Below are 21,185 nucleotides of genomic sequence, written 5' to 3' on the forward strand. Positions count from 1 at the left end.
CGTATTTGCAGTGAAAACTTTGACACATCAAAAACCGTACTAATACCGTACCAACTAACCGTACCGTACCGTACTAACCGTGGTTCGAGAAAGCCCGGCACTGGAGGCTGATTACATGCATGTGACATACTGTGTCCTGGGGCGCGTTTCAGTGCTTTATTCAACACATTGATTGGGGATTGAGGTATTCCTTACGCACCAACACGTGTCTCAAAAAAGGAAAAGATATATATACAGGGTGCCTTTTCTTTTTTTTTCTATACAGATTTTTCGTTAAAAACTAAGGGCTATAGACATCCTGTTTTCACTTCTGTCATCTCTGGGACGGCGGACGTTCTTGGCCATCTGTTGCGCAACCGTGGAATTTCTAATTACCTAAAAATCGTTAATTAACTTTTTAATTATAAAAGCTACGAAGTTGTCCCAATGAGAACATCTGTTCCCTTCGTCACCTGATATCGTAGCAGATTTCAGAAAAAAAAAATGTGTTCGATAGATCGTCCGCAAAAAATTCGTGAAGGAACACCATTTTTCCTTTATTTTTTTTCATTGCGCATCTACGGAGACGCGTCTTTCCTTCAACTCCTATATGAGACGGTGAAAGAGCACACTATCGGCTCTTGCATCCCGGAAAAAGATTCAAAGAAAGGGCAGGATAAAGGCAGTTCCGATAGGGTCACCCGATACATTTGCTTTGTTTTGTTCCCGCAAGTTAAAGCTCATTGTCGACGCATGAGGCGGAAGTGTGCTCCTTCACCCTCTCACATTGGGAGGGAAGGAAAGACGTGTCTCCGAAGATGTGCAATGAAGAAAATAAAGATAAAAATGGGGTTCCTTCACGAATTTTTTGCGGACGATCTATCGAACGAATTTTTGTTCTGAAAACGGCTACGATATCAGGTAACCGGGTGTGTGTGAAGCCTACACGAAATCACCTTCGGACAGTCCCTACCACGTGGACAGCGCCACACTGAAGGTACTATTGGAAATGATACTAACGCTAAACAACTTCGAATTCAATGGCCAACACTACGTCCAGATAAATGGCACAGCTATGGGCACAAAAATGGCCCCAAACTACGCGAACATCTTCATGGGTAAATTGGAAACATGTTTTCTGTCGCGGTGCCACATCAGACCATTTCTCTATAAGAGGTATATCGATGACATATTCATAATCTGGGACAACACTGAGAGTTCACTACTGAAATTCATTCGGGACTTCAACAACGCGCACCCCAGCATTAATTTCACCCACCACTATTCGACCACAACTACGAACTTTCTGGACGTCACAGTAACAGTCAGGGACCAATCACTGGAAACTAAGGTGTACCGAAAACCAACTGACAGTCAGCAATACTTACACTTTAATAGCTCACACCCCCGTCACTGCAAACTCTCTCTACCTTATAGTCAAGCATGCAGATACCGGCGTATCTGCACAGGGGACAGCGACCTCGAACAAAACCTAGGTGACCTACGGCACGCATTCACCAATCGCAACTACCCTCCCGATGTCGTTAATGACGCAATTGAAAAAGCTCGCCGTTTAGGTCCCAACCAGCCCACAGCTTCCTCAAAAACCGATGAGTACTGCGCGCCGAGCTTAACTTTAACCTACAATCAAAATGTAGCTGGCATCGGATCCATTCTGAAACGCCATCTCAATATTCTGCACCAATCTGAACATCTTCGGGAAGTCTTCCCAGAGGCTCCCAAGATTGTTTATAGACGACCGCGAAACTTACGGGACGTACTGGTGAACTCAAAAGTCACGAGGGAACAAAAAGAATTCCTTGGCTGCAGGCCTTGCAAAAAACCCCGCTGCAAAATTTGTCCCCTCATGTTGTCAGCACGGGAGGTTACCAGCACCACCACAAACTTCAAATTCCATATCAATGGCACTTTTGACTGTGGGACTCAAAACGTAATATACCTTCTACATTGCACCATATGCCAAGCTCAATACATTGGACAAACCTGCACATCATTCAGAATTCGCCTCAACAACCACAAGTCCCACACCAAAACAAAACCGGAACTCCCGCTGTCTAAGCATATGGCCCTTCCAGAACATGCGATTGAGAAACTCTCTATTGCCATATTACAATCCGGATTCAAGAGCGATAGGGATCGTGAAATGAAGGAATCATTTCTAATACATAAATTCAATCCGGCACTAAACGAACACCCGGGATCGCTGTCCACTGTGAAAAACATGAAGAAATAATAACGCCTACAACACAACAAGAAGCTACACCCGTTTACGCGACGCAAACGAGTCATTTCCACACAAATGCGTCTTAGGGAAAGACCCCCCCCCCCAAAACCCCCACCCACGTGCGAAACACACTCGACAGGACCCCGCACAAAGAATTTATGACCTCCCTTCGGCAACCTCAACGCACTGCGATTTCCCTTCCCCCGCCACTGTCGAAGCACACGAAAGTGAGTGTTTTCTGTTTGACCAACTCATTATATCTTTTCACTTGAAAAAGAACGGTCCACCGTTCGAAACGTCGTGTCTGTGTAATTTCAAAATGAATTAAATGAAGTCATCTGAAAATATTCCTTTGGTGGTGCTCTGTGCGAACTTATTTCTTCTGTATATATATATATATATATATATACCCCCAAAACTTCCATCCTACATTAAAGATACAAATCACTTCCTGGAAATATTAAGTCAGTGCCAACCTCCTCCCTCAAGTTTGCTGGTCACGCTAGGCGTTTCTTCCCTCTATACCAACATCCCCCACGAAGATGACATTGCTGCAGCTCAAAGGGCGTTTTTAAAATATGCCGACAACTCATACGACCCTTGTGTTCTATTCACATTCCTTAACCTTATTCTGAAAAATAACAACTTTGAATTTGATGGTAAACATTACTTGCAAGTCAGTGGCACGGCTATGGGCACTAAGATGGCACCAAATTATGCAAACATCTTTATGGGTAATCTGGAGGAGGCATTTCTGTTACAATGCGAGAAAAAGCCGACGTTGTACAAGCGTTTTCTGGACGACATCTTTATGGTTTGGCCATATTCGGAGGACGATCTGAATATATTCATTAGCAATTTTAACCAAGCACATCCGTCTATCAAATTCACCCATTCTTACTCAGCTCTAACTGTTAACTTCCTAGATGTCCAGGTAAAGTTAACGGACGGGGTCCTAACTACGGACCTGTTCCGTAAACCTACGGACTCCCAGCAGTACCTAGCTTTCAAGAGTTGCCACCCGCGGCACACTAAACTTGCTATCCCCTACAGCCACGCACTTCGTTATAGACGCATCTGTTCCAGCGAAAGTGATCTGGATAGAAAAGCTGGATAGACTCAAGCAAACATTCATCAGTCGCCAATTCCCACCCAGTTTAGTTGAGGACGCAATAAGGAAGGCCCGCAGGGCAGATCGCAAAGCTCTGTTCCAAAACCGCAACCGCGAATCAGACAATGGTTCCGTCAACCTCGTTGTAACATTCAACAATAATGTTTCCAACATCAACAGTATACTTAATCGCCACCACGGTATTCTTTGTCAGTCAGAGCGCATGCGACAAATCTTCCCGGAACCGCCACGTGTGACCTACAGGCGCTCGCAAAACCTCCACGATAATCTAGTCAGCTCCAAAGTCAACCGACCATCAAGTCCGACGGCAGGCTGCCACCCGTGCAATGGCCGCAGATGTCAAATATGCAAACTAATGCGAAGTGCCCACGTGCTTAACAGCACAAATTCTAATTTCTTCGTCAAAAATTCATGGAGACTTTGACTGCAATTCATCCAACGTCATTTATGCCATTCAGTGCAACGCGTGTCAAGCACAATACGTAGGTCAAACCAAAACATCTTTTCGGATCAGGTTCAACAACCACCGGTCGGACGTTAATAAAAAGCCAAATCTTCCTGTTTCTCGTCATTTCAACCAGCCTGGTCATTCAATAAATGACGTTGCCCTTTTTATTCTTCAATCAAACTTTTGCTCCGATAGAGGCAGGGAACAACCCGAGTCTTACCTCATTTACAAATTCCAATCAATCATTAACGAAGATCCCGGTGTACTTTCAACAGTAAGGAATCTGGTCCTCTAGATGGGATATACTTTCCCATTTTTTCCCTTTTATTTTCATTTTTTTCTTTTCAGCTATGGTCTCAGTACAGCTCACCCTGAGCTGGCTCCCCAAGAAAGATGACATCACCACCCGGACTTGACCTTGCGGAATGTTCCAGAATATGACTCAGACAACTGCCACGTGGCATATTTGCACCGATTGTGACGTCACCCAGGAAACCTATTTAAGCAATATGCAACCCTTGTACCTCTTTTGTCCTGACGAAGACAGTGCCACTGTCGAAACGTCGACCATTCTTTTTTTAATCTATGTGTTAAATTGCCCATTAAATAAATTAGTTTTTGTTAACGTTCCTGTAATCTGTAGTCCAAGTCTTATTATTTCACTTTAATATATATATATATATATATATATATACATAGATACTCATGGAACGATGCGACAGCACCAGGGGACACGTGTTTCGCCGTGTTTGCGGCTCGTCAGCCCTGGGTAGCTGCGCATCGTTCGGGATTGGCAAACCATGGGTCACTCAGCGAGCGATATACACCTGGGAGGGTGACTGAGCACCCCTCAATGCCACAGTGCAAGCCAGTGAATTATAAAGAGGGGGAAAAACGCTCTTTTCTCCCCTCTTTATATATATATATACAGAGACAGAGAGGTTGAGGTAAAAGGATTATCAAACGGCCACGAAGTTTTACATCCCTTACAGCCAAGCACTTCGATACAGGCGCATCTGTTCGAGTGACGATGACTTGGACAGAAATCTAGCTGAACTGAGGGAAACATTCATCGGTCGTCAATATCCACCCAGTTTAGTTGACGACGCACTAAAGAAAGCCCGCAAAGCTGATCGCAAAGCCATGTTCCAAAACCACAAACGCATGTTAGATAATGGTTCCGTAAACCTCATCTTAACATTTAGCAGCAATATTCCAAGCGTTAACAGTATACTAAACCGTCACCATAGTATCCTTCTCCAATCGGAGCGCATCGGACAAATTTTCCCTCAGCCACCGCGAGTAACCTACAGGCGCGCGCGCAACTTGCACATAATCAAGTTAGCTCTAAGGTTAGCCAAGCAGCGCATCCAGGAAACGGCTGCCACCCGTGCGATGGTCGCAGGTGCAAAATATGCAAATTAATGCAAAGCACCCAAGTACTTAAAAGCACCAAATCCAATTTTTCCGTCAAAATTAATGGTGACTGCGACTGTAATCCATCTAACGTCATTTATGTCATTCAGTGCGGCATGTGCCAAGCACAATACGTAGGTCAGACTAAAACATCATTTCGGATCAGGTTCAACAACCACCGACCTGACGTTACAAAAAAGCCAAACCTCCCGGTCTCTCGCCATTTCAAACAACCAGGTCATTCACTAAATAATGTGTCACTTTTCATTCTCCAGTCAAATTTTAGATCAGATCGGTGCAGGGAACAACGCGAATCTTATGTCATTTACAAATTCCAATCAATCATTAACGAAGATCTGGGAGCACTTTCAACGGTAAGAAATCTGGCCGCCTAGATGAGCCACACTTCCTTCCTTTCCGTTTCTTTTCTGTTTTCTTTTCTCTCTTTTTTTTTCAGCGAAGTTCGAAACAGCGCTCACCCTGCCAAGGAATTTTCCCCAAAGCGGACAGTGACCTACGGCGAATGACATCACCACCCGGACTTGACCTTCTGGAATGCTCCCGAATATGACTCACTGACAAACGCCTGTGGCGTGCCCCTACCGATTATGACGTCATGTACCAAACCTATTTAAGTAACCTGTAACCACCTAGGCATCTTTTGTCCTGACGAAGTCAGTGCCACTGTCGAAACGTCGACCCCTTGCCCATTATACTTAACGTCTCCCTATGAAATAAACTAGGGTTTGTAACTTCCCTAAAATCTGTTTCCGCGTCTTTTTTTGCAACATCTGTAAAATTTCGTGGCCGTTTGATTATCTTTTTTCCCAGTCCCAACCTCTGGAAGCCCAGTGCGACGCCAGTAAAGTATTAAATGAAGAAAAATAGCATACGCTCTTTGGCTGCACGTTGAGCATATGTTTATAAGTCCCAAACGTCGCCACACCAGCATTGGACAGCTGTTTCGGCCTTATTGGGCCTTCATCAGCAATGCGTAGGTGGGCGACGTTTGAGCGAGTGGCGTCGGAAGGTCACGTGGAACGTGATGTCCTCCCGTCATTTAATACTTTACTGACTTCGCACTGGGCTTCCAGAGGTGAATCACTCACCCTGACGGGAGGACATCACGTTCCACGTGACCTTCCGACGCCACTCGCTCAAACGTCGCCCACCTACGCATTGCTGATGAAGGCCCAATAAGGCCGAAACAGCTGTCCAATGCTGGTGTGACGACGTTTGGGACTTATAAACATATGTTCAACGTGCAGCCAAAGAGCGTATGCTATTTTTCTTCATTTAATACTTTACTGGCTTCGCACTGGGCTTCCAGAGGTGAATCACTCACCCTGACGGGAGGACATCACGTTCCACGTGACCTTCCGACGCCACTCGCTCAAAAGTCGCCCACCTACGCATTGCTCATGAAGGCCCAATAAGGCCGAAACAGCTGTCCAATGCTGGTGTGGCGACGTTTGGGACTTATAAACATATGTTCAACGTGCAGCCAAAGAGCGTATGCTATTTTTCTTTATATATATATATATATAGGTATTCAATAAAGATCGGAAGTGGAGACAGGATAAGGAATAAAAGGGGGACTTTATTAAAAACTAAGAGGGGGTATTCGACGTTTCGACAGCAGCGCTGTCTTCAACAGGAATGGGATACTATGGTGACGCAAGACAATTGCAAAGAATGAGAGGGGAATATGTACAAGGAGAGAGGGCAGCACACGTGCTTTGTCAAACAAAGGTAAAGGGGTACAATGAATCATAGGCAGTCAAGTTCTTCGCCGGAGGGCAATGATTTCCTGGGGTGACCAACCGGGGAGTCTGAAAGAGATACAAAAGAGTGTATGTATTCTGAGAGAATTAGGAATTTAGGTTGCGAACTGTTGAGAGGACGCCGGGGTCCTCGTTGATCTGGCTTTTAAATTTGTAGATCAGGAACGATTCTCTTTGTTCTCTAAGGCGTTGGGATGGAAAACCCGATTGCAGAACGAAAATGGCTATGTCGTTAATTGAGTGGCCGGGTTTACTAAAATGTCGAGACACTGGCAGATTAGGTTTCTTTGATACGTCGGACCTGTGGTGTTTGAATCGGATTCGGAAGGATGTAGCTGTTTGACCGATATATTGGGCCTTGCACTCATTACATTGAAGGAGATAAAGGATGTTAGAAGAGTTGCAGTTAAATAGACCATTAATTTTTGTGCGATAGTTGGAATTTGTGCTTTCTACTCTGGTAGCAGTTTGCATTAATTTACAGATCTGGCATCTGCGTCCGTTGCATGGTTGACAACCGTTGTGTTCCGAGGACTTGTTTAACTTGGCGTTCACAAGTCTGTCTTGGATGTTCCTTGCTCGACGATAAGTAACGCGGTGTGGTTCCGGAAACACCTGACTCATACGATCAGATTGGGTGAGGATTGCATAGTGCCGTTTAAGTATACGGTTTACGTCCGGGGCATAACCGTTGAAGCTAATAGTGAGGTTTACCGAAGAATTCTTATCGGCTCGGGGCTGTGTTTGGAAACACAGATGCCAGATCTGTAAATTAATGCAAACTGGTACCAGAGTAGAAAGCACAAATTCCAACTATCGCACAAAAATTAATGGTCTATTTAACTGCAACTCTTCTAACATCCTTTATCTCCTTCAATGTAATGAGTGCAAGGCCCAATATATCGGTCAAACAGCTACATCCTTCCGAATCCGATTCAACAACCACAGGTCCGACGTATCAAAGAAACCTAATCTGCCAGTGTCTCGACATTTTAGTAAACCCGGCCACTCAATTAACGACATAGCCATTTTCGTTCTGCAATCGGGTTTTCCATCCCAACGCCTTAGAGAACAAAGAGAATCGTTCCTGATCTACAAATTTAAAAGCCAGGTCAACGAGGACCCCGGCGTCCTCTCAACAGTTCGCAACCTAAATTCCTAATTCTCTCAGAATACATACACTCTTTTGTATCTCTTTCAGACTCCCCGGTTGGTCACCCCAGGAAATCATTGCCCTCCAGCGAAGAACTTGACTGCCTATGATTCATTGTACCCCTTTACCTTTGTTTGACAAAGCACGTGTGCTGCCCTCTCTCCTTGTACATATTCCCCTCTCATTCTTTGCAATTGTCTTGCGTCACCATAGTATCCCATTCCTGTTGAAGACAGCGCTGCTGTCGAAACGTCGAATACCCCCCCTTAGTTTTTAATAAAGTCCCCCTTTTATTCCTTATCCTGTAGAAGCACCGTCTCCACTTCTGATCTTTATTGAATACCTTTATTTTTCGTGGTCAACCGCATTCGTTTATTTCAACTTATATATATATATCTGCTTACGCAAGTCAAACGGTACTTTTCTAGTTTCGTTGGAGCACGTAGTGGTAGCATATTGCCCAATATAGTTACACACTGTTATTTTTATCTGGCCCGTCACATTCCGAGAACCCAGTTGGAAAATTGCCTTGCGAAAATTTCGTTTTCAAGTGCCGTTAGCGCGGGGACGTACTGCTCAGAAACTTTTTTTTTTTTGTGTTCACATTGTGTTGTGAGAAGGGAAAACCTTTTAAAGGCCTTTGCCTTCTCATGAACTTCTCATGAAATGTTTTCCCTTCTCATGAACAGTTCCTTCACGTTTTTTAAAGATGATGAGGACGCCCGCATAGGCGTCGAAACGTCCTTTTCTTGTTATCTTTTGTTTTTATTTGTTGTGCAAGCGGTGGTGGTTGGTAAAATAACAAGGGGAGGTTGAATTCGGTAATAAACATCATGACCCCTGGCTTTTGGTCTATTTTCAACGCATAGCATATGTTTGTAAATGCTCAAACGTCGCCATGCCAGTACTGGACAGCTGTTTCGGCCTTATTGGGCCTTCATCAGCAGTACGCAGGCATGCAACGTTTGAGCGGATGGTGTCAAAAGGTCACGTAGCACGTGATTCCTCCCGTCAGGGTGAGCGACTCACCACTCAAAGCCCAGTGCACTGGGCCTTCACTGGACTTTCAGTGGAGTGTAAGCGCACCCTGACGGGAGTAATCACATGCTACGTGACCTTCTCACACCACCCGCTCAAACGTGCGTACTGCTGATGATGGCCCATAAGGCCGAAGCAGCTGTCCCAGGCGCTTAATCTTGATCTGTACATAACGATCGTTATAACCATTTTTCAAAATTTGCGCGCTCATTCCGTCACGTGCATTGGCCGTCAACCGGGGAGCACGAGCGTTTAGCGAGCGTTACGGGATAGCGAAAAGTTCAAAATCTAGGGCCAGTATACTGGCGTGTCGCGACGTTTCAGCACTTACAAACACATTTTATTATTGTGATTCATTGCGCACCGACGATATTTTATGCAACTTGTCGGTGACGTTTTTGCGGTCCCATATCATTTGACGCTAAATTCTACTGTACCAGATGATCACTTATTTACATTTGTAACAACTCATACCCGTCTTTGTAGCACTCGTGTGTTACTAGACTGCACGTCTAATTCCAGGCTCAACGAAATGTTAATTCTAACATTAAGATGAACAGCGTGCATACCTGTCGTACTCGTCACAGTAGTACTGCTTGGTATTGTGTTCTCGGAAGTCGGGATTACAGTTGTGGTATCCGGTGCCATAGTCTTCTCCTCGGTCGTATCCGGGGCCATGGTCTTTTTGTCGTCGGTCGTATCGGGGGCAATAGCCTTAGGCTCCTCTGTCGTCGTCTTTTCCAGGTGTGACGCGTAGCTGTCGGCTAGGGATAGGAAAGGGTGTTTTAGCGAATCGTTTCCGCAAGAAAGCAACTACCGAATATGCCGGATTGAAGCGAACAGTTAAGGAAATCGGACGAACCAAACTTGGACTTGCAGCATGCATAATGTAAAACCGCGAGTCGCTGTTGCCAGCCGCAGCTGAAAACTTTTTCGCAGACCAGAAATATATGCACAACAGAGGGAACGAACAAGACACAGTTGAGTACAAAATTGGAGGTCAGTTCGGGAGAACGAGCAGTCTGCTCAAGGCCGCACCGAGCATCACGGATGGGTTGCTGACAGTTCAGCAGCTCGCTTGCTTCATAGCCATCTTTTCATTGACACGTTTTCACGGACATGCAAGTTCGGGAGTCAGGCAAACCCTTATCGCAGTGTGTTTCGTGATCATCGTTTTATTTTTGTTTTTGCTTGCAAAGAGCTTTGCGCATCACCACAGCACATCAGCGCTTATCGTACCGGTGAAGGGCAATAGTCGAGCCCAGCACGATCAAAGGAAAAGGAAAGAAGGAAGAAAAAAGAAACAGAAAACAAAATAAAGATCGTGAAACATCCCAAGCAGCACAATGTACCGAAAGTCGAGTGCAATAGGGGTGGACGGTATGTGTCTTATCAATGTTCCTTAGTTTCACCAGTTCGTTCAAGGTCTTCCACCTACCCGTCCACCCCTATTGCACTCGACTTTCAGTACATTGTGCTGCTTGGGATAAGGGTTTGTCTAAATTGTGTGTGGCGTTTTCCTGTGACGTTAAGTGAGGGCTGAGATGTCGACTTCACTGTCGCTATTTTGCCGATCACTTCCGGTTTGCATGTGACGCAGAGCTGAAATAGGTCTGTGGTGCGCGCTGCGATTACTTTTGTGCTTCACTAGTGGTTCAAGCGGATCATGTGGAGATCAGGCTTTAATATCGCAATTGCAATGGGCTCCCCAAAGTCAATAACTAAAAAGTGGATGAAAATATGCTGTTAGGCAGAAAGTAGGACACAGTCGCAGTCACAGGCGGAGCGATTTAATGAGGGCCGTTGGGAAGACTGCCTAAATGAGAATGAATCGCTCGCGGTTCGGCGCGATGATGAGAGCGATGGAGATGAGTGTGATCGGGATCTTCTTCACAATTTGTTAATTAGTCCCCCATTTGAGAAAAAATACGGTTTCCTAGTAGCAGCCCCGTCAAGCAATCCCATGACAAAAGTAAAAGCGTCCTAAGGCTACTCCCCTTTTCATGATAATTTGTTGCAGCTAAAAAGGAACACCCTGTATAGATAGGGTGCTTTTGTTCGTTACAGAATTTTTATTAAGAAATTAGCAGAGCAAAATAGAAGCCGTTTCAGCAGGTGAGTTATACGGCCAGGCAGGCATCTTCCAGGACAGCGTGTGCAATTACGGGATGACTTATTATGTACCTAAAATACATTAACTAACTTAATGTGTGGGATAGCAAAAATGCGTGAAAGCAGAATTTGCGCCTGTCATTATTAAAATCCATCGTCCTTATTAAACACCCTGACAAGCGAACGTACTTCCGAGATATAAATTGCTAAATTTCACCCAAGCAGCTGACAGGGAGAGCAGTGGCACCGTTGGCTCAGAACTCGCGGATATCGCCAACATTTACCCGACTGCTTCCTGATAGCTTGAAAGTGGAAAAACAACAGTGCGAAGGAGAAATAGTATTCTCTCCTAACCTACTCCCGTCCGCGAGCCAGTACTCTCAAACGCACAGCCGAATACAATTCCGCGGCGTTCTGTTCTCGGTTACCTGGCAATTTTCCATTACGTCGCGGTTCCGTGCACTGCGCTGAAGTTCTGGCACAGGAAGACTAACACTGTGCCGCCGAAGGGATGTAATCACGTGATTTCAACGCGCGCAGTCGCAGTTGGGTGCGACCTTGAGAGGGACACTGTCGGGAAAGTGTCGGGCGCAGGTACCGGGAATCCTGATCGGGCCTTGTCCTCCCAGTGTTGCAAAACATACGTAGGACCGTTGCTGGGAGGCGACCCGCGCCCGATTTGTAATCGGTCCGCGCGGCAGCCAACGGGCTGTGCTGCTTGGACTGCTATGCAAATGAGCCGAAGCAACAACTACGCACTACTCGAGCGCAGAAAGAGCGACAGGCAATCGACGTGCTTTGGAGCTGACTGGAGCAGGCGCTAATTTGAGATCGCTGTCCAACACAGATTAGGTGAAGCCTGCTTCGTTTCTGCGCTCGACAAGCTCGTTTAGCCTCAGATGCGTAGCGAAAGTTGACATTTTATCATTTTTTTATGTGTGTGTGTGTGTGGATAACTTGGTACAGACGGACACGAAAAAGATATAAAGACAGACTACAAGTAATGAAGAGACTTGGGAAGCCCCATAAGGATTAAGAACTGCTACCTGTATTACATTGAAAATCAATTGGTACTAGAAATAGATTTACAGTTACAATTAGGGGCCGACGTTTTGGCAGTCAGCGCTATACCTTCAGCAGGGCAAAACTTGAAAATAGGTGACAAGGGCTTATATGCAAGGGAAAAGGGGAAGGGGAGATGGGAGCAGTTCACACACAAAGGTCCAACTTGTAGAATATTCCAGAATGACTCACGGACGACCACCACGAGGCGTAATTGCACCGATTGTGACGTCACTTACCGAACCTATTTAAGCAATGTGTAACCCCCTGCACCCCTTTTGCCCTGACTAAGACAGTGCCACTGTCGAAACGTCAACCCCTTGCCCATTTTGCTTTTTAACGTCTCCCTACGTAATAAACTAGCGTTTGTAACTTCCCTAAAATCTGTTTCCGCGTCTCTTTCTGCAACATCTGTAAAATTTCGTGGCCGTTTGATTATCTTTTTTCCTCGACCTAATGTCTCGTGTAATGTATATATATGTATATGTATATATATACGTATATACCATAATATAATAAGCACGACAAAGTCTTCTTTGTCGTCTTCTGATTTTTCCTGCTTATTTCATTCTCACCTCCCTGAGCCTTTGAGTCGATATACAGTATATCATTATAAATATATTTGATATAATCTAGTATACATATGTATGTACGTTCGCTTTACAAGGCGTTTAATAAGGACGGTGGATTTCAACAATGGCGGGGTCCAATTTTGCCATATCCGTTTCGGTGAGAAAAACCTAATGAATAAGTTAATTAATGAATTTTAGCTAATTAGTCCTCCACTAGTTGCATATGCTGTCCTACAGGGTGTTCGCCTGCCGTATGGCCCACGTACCTGCTAATACGACATCTCTGCTAGTTTTTTCATAAAAATTATGTAGAAAAAAAAAAGCACCCTGTATACAGATTCCCGCATATCAATATATCCACAAGAGCGAACATCATCTAGGCCGTCCCACTAGATCTCCGCATGTCCAACATCATACCGATTCGCGGTGCTAAACGTTGAATAAAAACGCCGGGGAGAGACTGGGTTTTTTGATAAAACCGCGCTTCCAACGACTCGCTCAACGATTCGTAATGCCACGAGTGACACTCAATAGGTGGTTTCGATACGGCGAAAACAACTTGCAAAAGCTTTCTGACGTTAGCGATAAATTCGACACAGTGTAATGAGAAATGTAATGTATACCGATTGAGAGGTGAACAACACGCCATACCATCTATTGAAAATCCTCCATCATCCGAAGCCAGGACTTCCTCCTCCTCAGCTCCTTCGGTGTCTAGAAAGAGAGACAACTCAGGATAATGGTAATAAGATCTATAAACCTTGACAGCGTAAACAGATCACAAGTTACACTTCTCTGTCCGAGCCCAACCGGAACTAACTTTCATTAGCTGCCATCGTGGGCAGTTTCTCGCTTAACACTGAGAACGCGGCTATCTGCTTCTGTGTGCCAACTTGGAAATATACAGGGTGTCCCAGAAAACGTGTTGTGAATTATAATTTAAAACAACTACGCCACCTAGAATCATGCGACGACACTTGTTCCTCCTACGTTCTTACTAGTGTGAATGCCATATAACTTGTTTTAGTAAGCTAAAAATCGAAAGTTTGCCAAGTAAAAGTCCCTTTTTAACCCCACCAATGTAAAGCACATGCCCAATTTACTCAAATTCATGGTAAATCACAGGGACACTGAAGGGCTATCCCATGGGGAAAAGTCGAACATCGTGGTTTTCGGGACTTCCATAGTATAGCGCTCAGTAACTCTTTGGGCGCCTTCGTTCAGTCCGACGAAAGGGGGTTGCTAAACCCAGCCCAGAGAGCGATAGTAATAAAAGTGACAGTTCTTGAAAGTGGGAGAGGGAAAGCGTAATTCCAGCTTAAACCAGATGCGATAAGCCATCCCTGTCTGATCTCTTAACTATACCTGTGAGGGGCTGAGGGCTAAGCATAGCAACCTCCTTTCGTCAGCGCTATGCTCTACAATGGGCGCTCCGTAGAGCATGATTTTCGGCTTTTTTTCTGGTGGGAAAGACCCTTAATATCCGTGTAAAATGTCATCAACTTGAGTAAATTGCTTCACAATGATGTGGTAAAAAAAGCGACCCTTACTTGAAAATATTGAGACAAATAATACTCAAGTTATATTACATTCACATCAAGAGGCGGCAAAGACGTAGTAAATACCAATGCCGTTGACCGCATGTTTATGGGTGGCGTAGTTTATCGATTATAATTCAATGACACGTTTTCTGGAACACCCTGTATAAGCGGTTAGGCGCTTCTGCAAACGTAGCTGTTTCAAAATTTGAGCTTGATAAAAAACTGTATTCTTTTGCGCGCTTCCAAAAACGTATGAATTTCGATAGCACTACAACAGACGTAGGGCGCCGACTCCGTTTCGGACGTAAAAGAAGCACACGTTCGGGAGCTTCAGCAGATCGACAACACTCTATACGGAAGCGATACGACAAAGGAAGCTGCCAAATCAGATATGAACAGCATGATGTAAGCCACTTTTAAAATCCAGGTGAGGGAATCGCTATCACCATCCTTAAACTGCTAAAACTCTCTATATATTCCAAAGGCCACGAAGCTGAGCATATGTGAGTCACCGTACAGGGTCATTCGGACGATTCATTTTCATCTGGGCGGTCTTCGTGTGTCACGGTTTGTGAATACTGTAGTAGGAGATGTAGGCCACGCAGCTCACACTATAAAGCTTAATTCGCAGTATGCAGCGTTGCATTGCCTGCAGACACATGCATGCGTATACGTACGACATAAGCAATTCGCTGGACTGTTCACATATAGATGCCGGCACCGCATGTGTCAGCCAATGTGTGCCTTTCACGTAGCGTTATGGCGGGAAGTTTGAATTCCACGTTTGAGTTTCGCGTAACGCAAACAGCAGTTAGTTTGGGTGTAATTAAAGCGTTAAAGTGTAAATAACTTCGCAGTTTTCGTTCTTGTGCCCTCCATTCACTCCATGTTTGCTGTGTCCATATTGAAATTCACATCACACAACGGTGGAGATGCGTTCTTCGACATGTAAGCAAAAAAAAAAAAAAAAGAACCGCGGGGATTGGTTCCCGCTTGCAGCTCGATGCGTGCGTAGGAGAAAGTTAAGCTCGGACGATCTTCTTCCGTTCTGCTGCGGAATGTATCGCACGTGTCTATTGCCACGCTAACTAACGTTCGCCCCTGTCAACAAGTTGTAAAACCCAGTACTGTGAACCACGCTTAACACTTCTCCTGAACACGCAGCCTAGCGTTGCGCCGTTGTGATGTCGTTGCCGTTGGGCCGTTCCGCGTCATCCACGATGCCCAAACTGAACGCCTTCTGTGCCGCTCGACGCTAATTCTGGGTTTCTGCCCGCCGGCGTTTACGTTCGACTCCGGCCAGTGTGCATAGGTGGCCCCTACTTCGCTAGTGCGCTTGACCGCACGCCGTTTCCTGGTATGCTCAGCGGCACACAGCTTACGTCCATTTGCTTTAGAGATCGCGTCCGCATACCTGCGCGAGTGCTCCGCGGTGCATCGTCTACAGTGTAGCTCCTTGGTGTCAGACGACATTTGCGACGTTAGACGAAACACACTGTTCAGGCATTACAAAGTTTCACGAGCGTGCGAGGGCGGGATAATTGGTATACAGAATGGACATGCCTTTGCGGCTTCGTGCTTCAGTTTTGTGATAGAGTTGCGGCAGGAACAGATTATAAAGATATGGATGTATCCAGAGGAATGCAAAGGGGAGTGGGCGGTCATAATAGGGGGAGATGTTATAATAGGAACCTCCACAACCGTCCACAACGTCCGTCTCCAGGACAGGAGGCCGTAAAAAAAGGGGGGGTGCACGCTTAGCCCCACTGAAAGCACTTTGTTCCCCTTTGGAGAAAATCCTGGGGACGCCCGTGATGAAAGAGGGTTTTGTTCGTTTGGTCTCTTTCTACGGGGTGGTCCACCAGCCGTGATAGAAATTCATAGTAAAAAAACGTAGGCCCCGGACAGACATGCGGTCAAGGGATTTATCTGCCAATGACTTTTGCCACATATTGGTAACATTTTGATTTCATTTCAATTGACGGAAAGTTAATTTCTCGAATTGAACTCCGAAATTTCCCAAAGCAACCTAGCATTTTCTTTGCTGAAATGGGTTCCCCGTGGTCATTTTACTCAGTATAGCCATTATCCCACTCGTAATGCAATGGCAATTGCGGAAATAAATTCGCCGAAAATCCGTGGAAATGAGCCTTTCGCTCCACCTCTTTTTTGACGACTCGTAGTTTGAGCGCAACGCTGCGAAGAAAGGAGGTTACCTTGACACGCCACACGAGGGGGAAAGGGTTAATTGAAACGAAATGAAAATGTTACCAATATGTGGCTAAAGTTAATGGCAGAAAAAAAAAAAAAAATTCACTGACCGTATGTATCTCCGGGGCCTACATTTTTACTATGCATTTCTATCAGGGTTGGTGGACCGCCTTGTATGTTTCTGCCTCAGAACAATGGCATCTTTGACGGGCGTCCACCGATCGCTGTAGAGCGCTCTGGAGCGCACGCTCTACCCTCCATTGGCCAATACTGAGGGCTTCAGCAGTTATTTCTTTCTTCTATATTCTTTCTTCCTTCAGCTCGGAGCGCTCTGGCTTAGAGCTTTCGTAGCGCCAGTTCAAGATTCCGTAAGAATAAAGGGACCAAAGATCCACGGCATGCTGTCAGCCACTTCAAAGGCATCAGGTGTTTGTATTATCGTGTTTTAGCAACCTCTATCGTAAGGACCTTCCAATGCTCTAAATCTTCGCCCGCCAAAACGTTTCTTCGCAGCCGCAGCGTGCAAATAAGGAAGAAACGAAAGGAAGATAGCGCATCGCGAGCATGAAAAGGCCCCTCTATTCTGACGCTACGCTTCACCAAGGCCCAGAAGTGTCCTAAAGAAATGCTATCGCATTTAAAAACACGATTGAGGCGGTATAAGGTCAGTGCAGAACGCGTTTCCAGTCAGTTTTCATTTGCCCCTGTTTCATCATCGAATTACTATACGCCATGGAAACTAACAGACGAAAAATAGGAGAAGTCTAACGCTCGAAAGTGAATAGAATAAGTACTTAAAGAGATTGAAACATTTAGTATTTTACTGAGAAACACGCTTTCGGACGGAGTCCGTCCATCAGGTGCGATACATTGAACAGTTGGTAGAGATATTTATACTAATGTACATTCTATATCTTAGTTCATTAATTCTTCGTTCATCCTATGCAATGTACAATCTTTGTCCCCTTTCTCTGATGTGCTCAGTAAAATAAATGTTTCAATCTCTTTAAATACTTACTATACGCCATGTAAGATCGTTCCTCTCCGCACAACTGCTCCATCGTACGCTTTGCGTCTTTTTCTTTTTTTTTTTAGCCTTCGGAGACATAATTTACGCACGCTAGTGTAAAACATACGCTCAGGAGTAAGTTGTCGCATTGCCTACTAAAGGAGAATTACGCAGAGGCTCTAAGCCGTGTACATGAGGCACAGTGACCGTTATGAATGAAAAGCACTACATTAAAGAAGAACCGTTGCAACCGAAGACAACATACCATAAGCGCTATTTAAAGCCAACGCCGTTATCAAGCTTCCGAGAGCCACTAAGGCGATTCCGCCCAGAACAAGCTTCACGTAGCGTCGACGTGTTCCAGCAGGAGCTTCCGTCGGTCTGGAAGCAAACCAAGCGTGTGTATGACACAGGGGAACTTGCATATTGCAGTACATAATTTCAGAAACCAGGGAATCTACGTCGACAACAATCAGAGTAGTTGTCATGCATGGAAAAATGCTTGCTGTTTGACCAGTCTTAGGTATGTTGATGACGTATTTGAAATGTCCTGGAACATACTGAACGCTAACCGTTTCGCAAAATGATATCTCTGCCCATTTGTGGAGAGTGCAGAATGGACACCATATCCTGACATCTGTTGTCTGTCTGCGTCATTGTTACAAACAGGCGTACGCTTGCTATTTACAACTAACCAGAGGAGAGGACGATGTCATGTTTCCTTCTGAGTGTGCTTACATGCTGAGACGTATTACAGAAACTGCTGCAGAAATCGTTGTCACACCAAGAGGCTATTACGTGCGTCTTTTGGCATTTGGATAAATGTATTACTCTTTCTAGCTTTGCTAGAAGGGTAGAGAATCCTGCTAAATGGCGAGGAAACGTTAAGTGAAGACTTTTAGGGAGAGAGCCACCGATATTTCGAACAGAGGTCGCTGTTCTTACGCCTTGTTCATTCCATGATATTTAGCAAGAAAGGGCGAAGTGCTTACCTTCTGAGGTAATGGGATCGTCGGCAGCGAACGTAGAAAAATAGCATGCGAATACCATGCCAATGATGAGGACGGTGCCCTGAAGAATAGACTCTGTTCACAATATCGGTGGCTCTCGTCCTTTAATATTTCTAGTGTGTCCCGTACTCAGCCGCCGTTTACTTGATATTGTATTGGTACGCGCCAGCGCTGTGCGCGTCAGTCACCAGACATCCTGGTCGTCTCTGTGGCTTGACCGCCACACCTTGAGCACGGGTCGAAACGATGGTTGTGCGCACGCAAAGTACTAATGTACAACTTACGACGGTGTAGCTGCAATGCAACGAGTTGAAGTACACATACTATGACATCAGCGTTGACCTTGAGCATTAAATGCGATCAATGAAATATGGAGATACCTCCAGTTTCGCTGGGCTCAGCATCTGATGTATCTGTGGAAAGAAGACATGTCACTTGACGCTCCTCTCATGCCTATATATATGATATCGTCCTGCGTATCACTCACCTGTCAACGTCACCATGGTGCCTTCGGGATCGGAAAGAGCTGTACAAACAGGAAGGAAACCGGGTCAGTACTGTGTGTCCTATAGAAGTTGGTCGCATAGAAGAAGCTTACGTAGAACCTTGTTATCTCTGCGGATAACAGACTAAACGTGCTCTGTTATGATTTTTCATCTACTGCTCCGCATGGACTCGAGACAACCGAGACAACCGTGCTGCAATCTCAGCCTTGGCAAAGCGTTCCATGTGAATATAATACGCTCTAGCTTTTATAATCGGGTACAGCCTTGTAAGGATCCATCACCTATCAACGTGGAGTGCATCTGTGAATAAAATTGACTCACATTTCAATCGTGGGTTCCGTTCCTACAGGTTCGTTTCAGAGAGTGATGCATCCACGAGCGGAGACCGAGCACTAACTTCGTCTCTTTTAGCCCCTACAATCAAATAGAAAATAGAAAATTGGGTTGCTCATATGGGAGGGGGGGGGACTTATTGGCAGAAAAAAAAAACGAAAAAAGAAAGGAAAAGTATAAACAAGAGTAAAGGAAATAACAAAAAGATAAATAAATAAATGGAAACAAGGAAAATTAGAAAAGACAATCGGCTCCCAGGGAGCCCAGGAGGCCCGTGTTACGCAGAAAGCGGAGCACCGCTTTTGTGACTCTCCACTGGTTAGCTCGCTGCACAGGGCCAAGGAGTGTTTCGAGAGAAACGTCTGTCCGGGCGTCCGTGCACCTAAGCTCTGAGAGGTGTTGCCAGAGCACGGCCCGATGATGGTGGTGACGCTGACAGTGGAGGAGCTGATGAGAGAAATCGTCTTCTACGGCGCATCAGGGGCAAGTGGGAGATGAGACGCGGACCATTTTGAACAAGAGTGAACGGGTGAGGGCAACGTTCAGCCGAAAACGATGTAGAAGGGGCTCCTCCTCGCGGGTACAGCGACAGCCGATGATAAACTCCAGTGAGGGGCCGATGGACTGCAGGAACGCATTAGGTCGGATAGCGTCTACAACGAACTGGCGTGTGCCGTCGTCGGAGAGACGCCGTATAAGCAGGTGACGACACGCAGACACCGGGAGCGGCAGCAGGGGCACCGGCGTGGCCGCATCAAGCGCGGCGCGTCTCGCAGCCGCGTCAGCACAGATGTTTCCGTGTAGCCCTGTATGCCCGGGCACCCACTGAAGGCAGATGCGGTGGCCGACCGAGGAGAGTTGGCCGTACTCCTGAAGTACCATGGTACGCAGACCACTCACGACGCTCGGGTGGTATGCTGACAGGAGCGCCAAAGACGCCTTGCTGTCTGTGAGGACGACCCACGCATCAGGCACAGATTCAGCGATGTGCCGCAGAGCGGCAAGCAGTCCGAGCAGCTCCGCATCTGTGGAGGACACTGTGTAGGGAAGTCGGAGGGCGAGGTCACTGTTTTCCTGCTCATATGGGATTCCATTGTGCATAATGCATTTTGCGTCCGTCATCCGCAGCTGCCTGGTGGAAAACAAGTGAAAGCCATTGAATGTGAAATTGCAGTGCGTTCATTTCGAAAGCGATGAAATTACATGCGTCCATCTTCTTTATTGGCGCCTAGAAGTTTGGGAGTCGCAACATGATGTAGCGCTGAACGAACCGTGTCGTGGGGATATTCCCCCGCAGTATTTGCGCATCGCATTAAGTATCTTCGATTGGGTTGCACTTTCTGAACTGGTGCAAGTAGTGCAACTTCTGCCGTTCGATTCGGCGAAGGTGCAGCCTTTGCACTACACTTTCTGATTCGATTCAAAAGAAGCGCCGCAGGAGTGCAGCACGAGTGCAGGAAAATGTTGCACCTCCTCATACCTCCGTGCAGCGTTCCGTGCAGCTCGTAGGAGACGACAACATGGAGGACGCGTAAAGTAAAGCACTGAAAGCATTGAATTTCAGTGTCCCAATTCTGTTTTTGAAGCATTTTGATGAACTTCCCTGTTTTCGCTTTTTTAACGATAATTTCTTA

The 21,185-nt window shown here is 45.8% G+C and overlaps 2 protein-coding genes across 2 annotated transcripts in view; one reads left to right on the plus strand and one right to left on the minus strand.

Moving 5' to 3' along the window:
* The window catches only part of LOC135390018 (uncharacterized), a 49,850-nt gene extending 29,862 nt beyond the window's left edge, over positions 1-19,988 (minus strand). Inside the window, exons 1-7 of the mRNA XM_064620042.1 lie at positions 19,540-19,988; positions 19,200-19,238; positions 19,093-19,125; positions 18,997-19,006; positions 17,968-18,083; positions 13,593-13,655; positions 9,765-9,959 (exon numbers count right to left, since the gene is read on the minus strand). Coding sequence (XP_064476112.1) covers positions 9,765-9,959; positions 13,593-13,655; positions 17,968-18,083; positions 18,997-19,006; positions 19,093-19,125; positions 19,200-19,215 — 433 coding nt within the window. The 5' untranslated portion in view covers positions 19,216-19,238; positions 19,540-19,988. The remainder of the gene's footprint in view (positions 1-9,764; positions 9,960-13,592; positions 13,656-17,967; positions 18,084-18,996; positions 19,007-19,092; positions 19,126-19,199; positions 19,239-19,539) is intronic.
* LOC135388272 (uncharacterized) overlaps positions 1-21,185 on the plus strand; it is a 363,678-nt gene that overhangs the window by 284,967 nt on the left and 57,526 nt on the right. The gene's annotated exons all lie outside the window — the stretch shown is intronic.

The sequence above is a fragment of the Ornithodoros turicata genome, chromosome 3, assembly GCF_037126465.1.
Source record: "Ornithodoros turicata isolate Travis chromosome 3, ASM3712646v1, whole genome shotgun sequence".
Classification (NCBI taxonomy): domain Eukaryota; kingdom Metazoa; phylum Arthropoda; class Arachnida; order Ixodida; family Argasidae; genus Ornithodoros; species Ornithodoros turicata.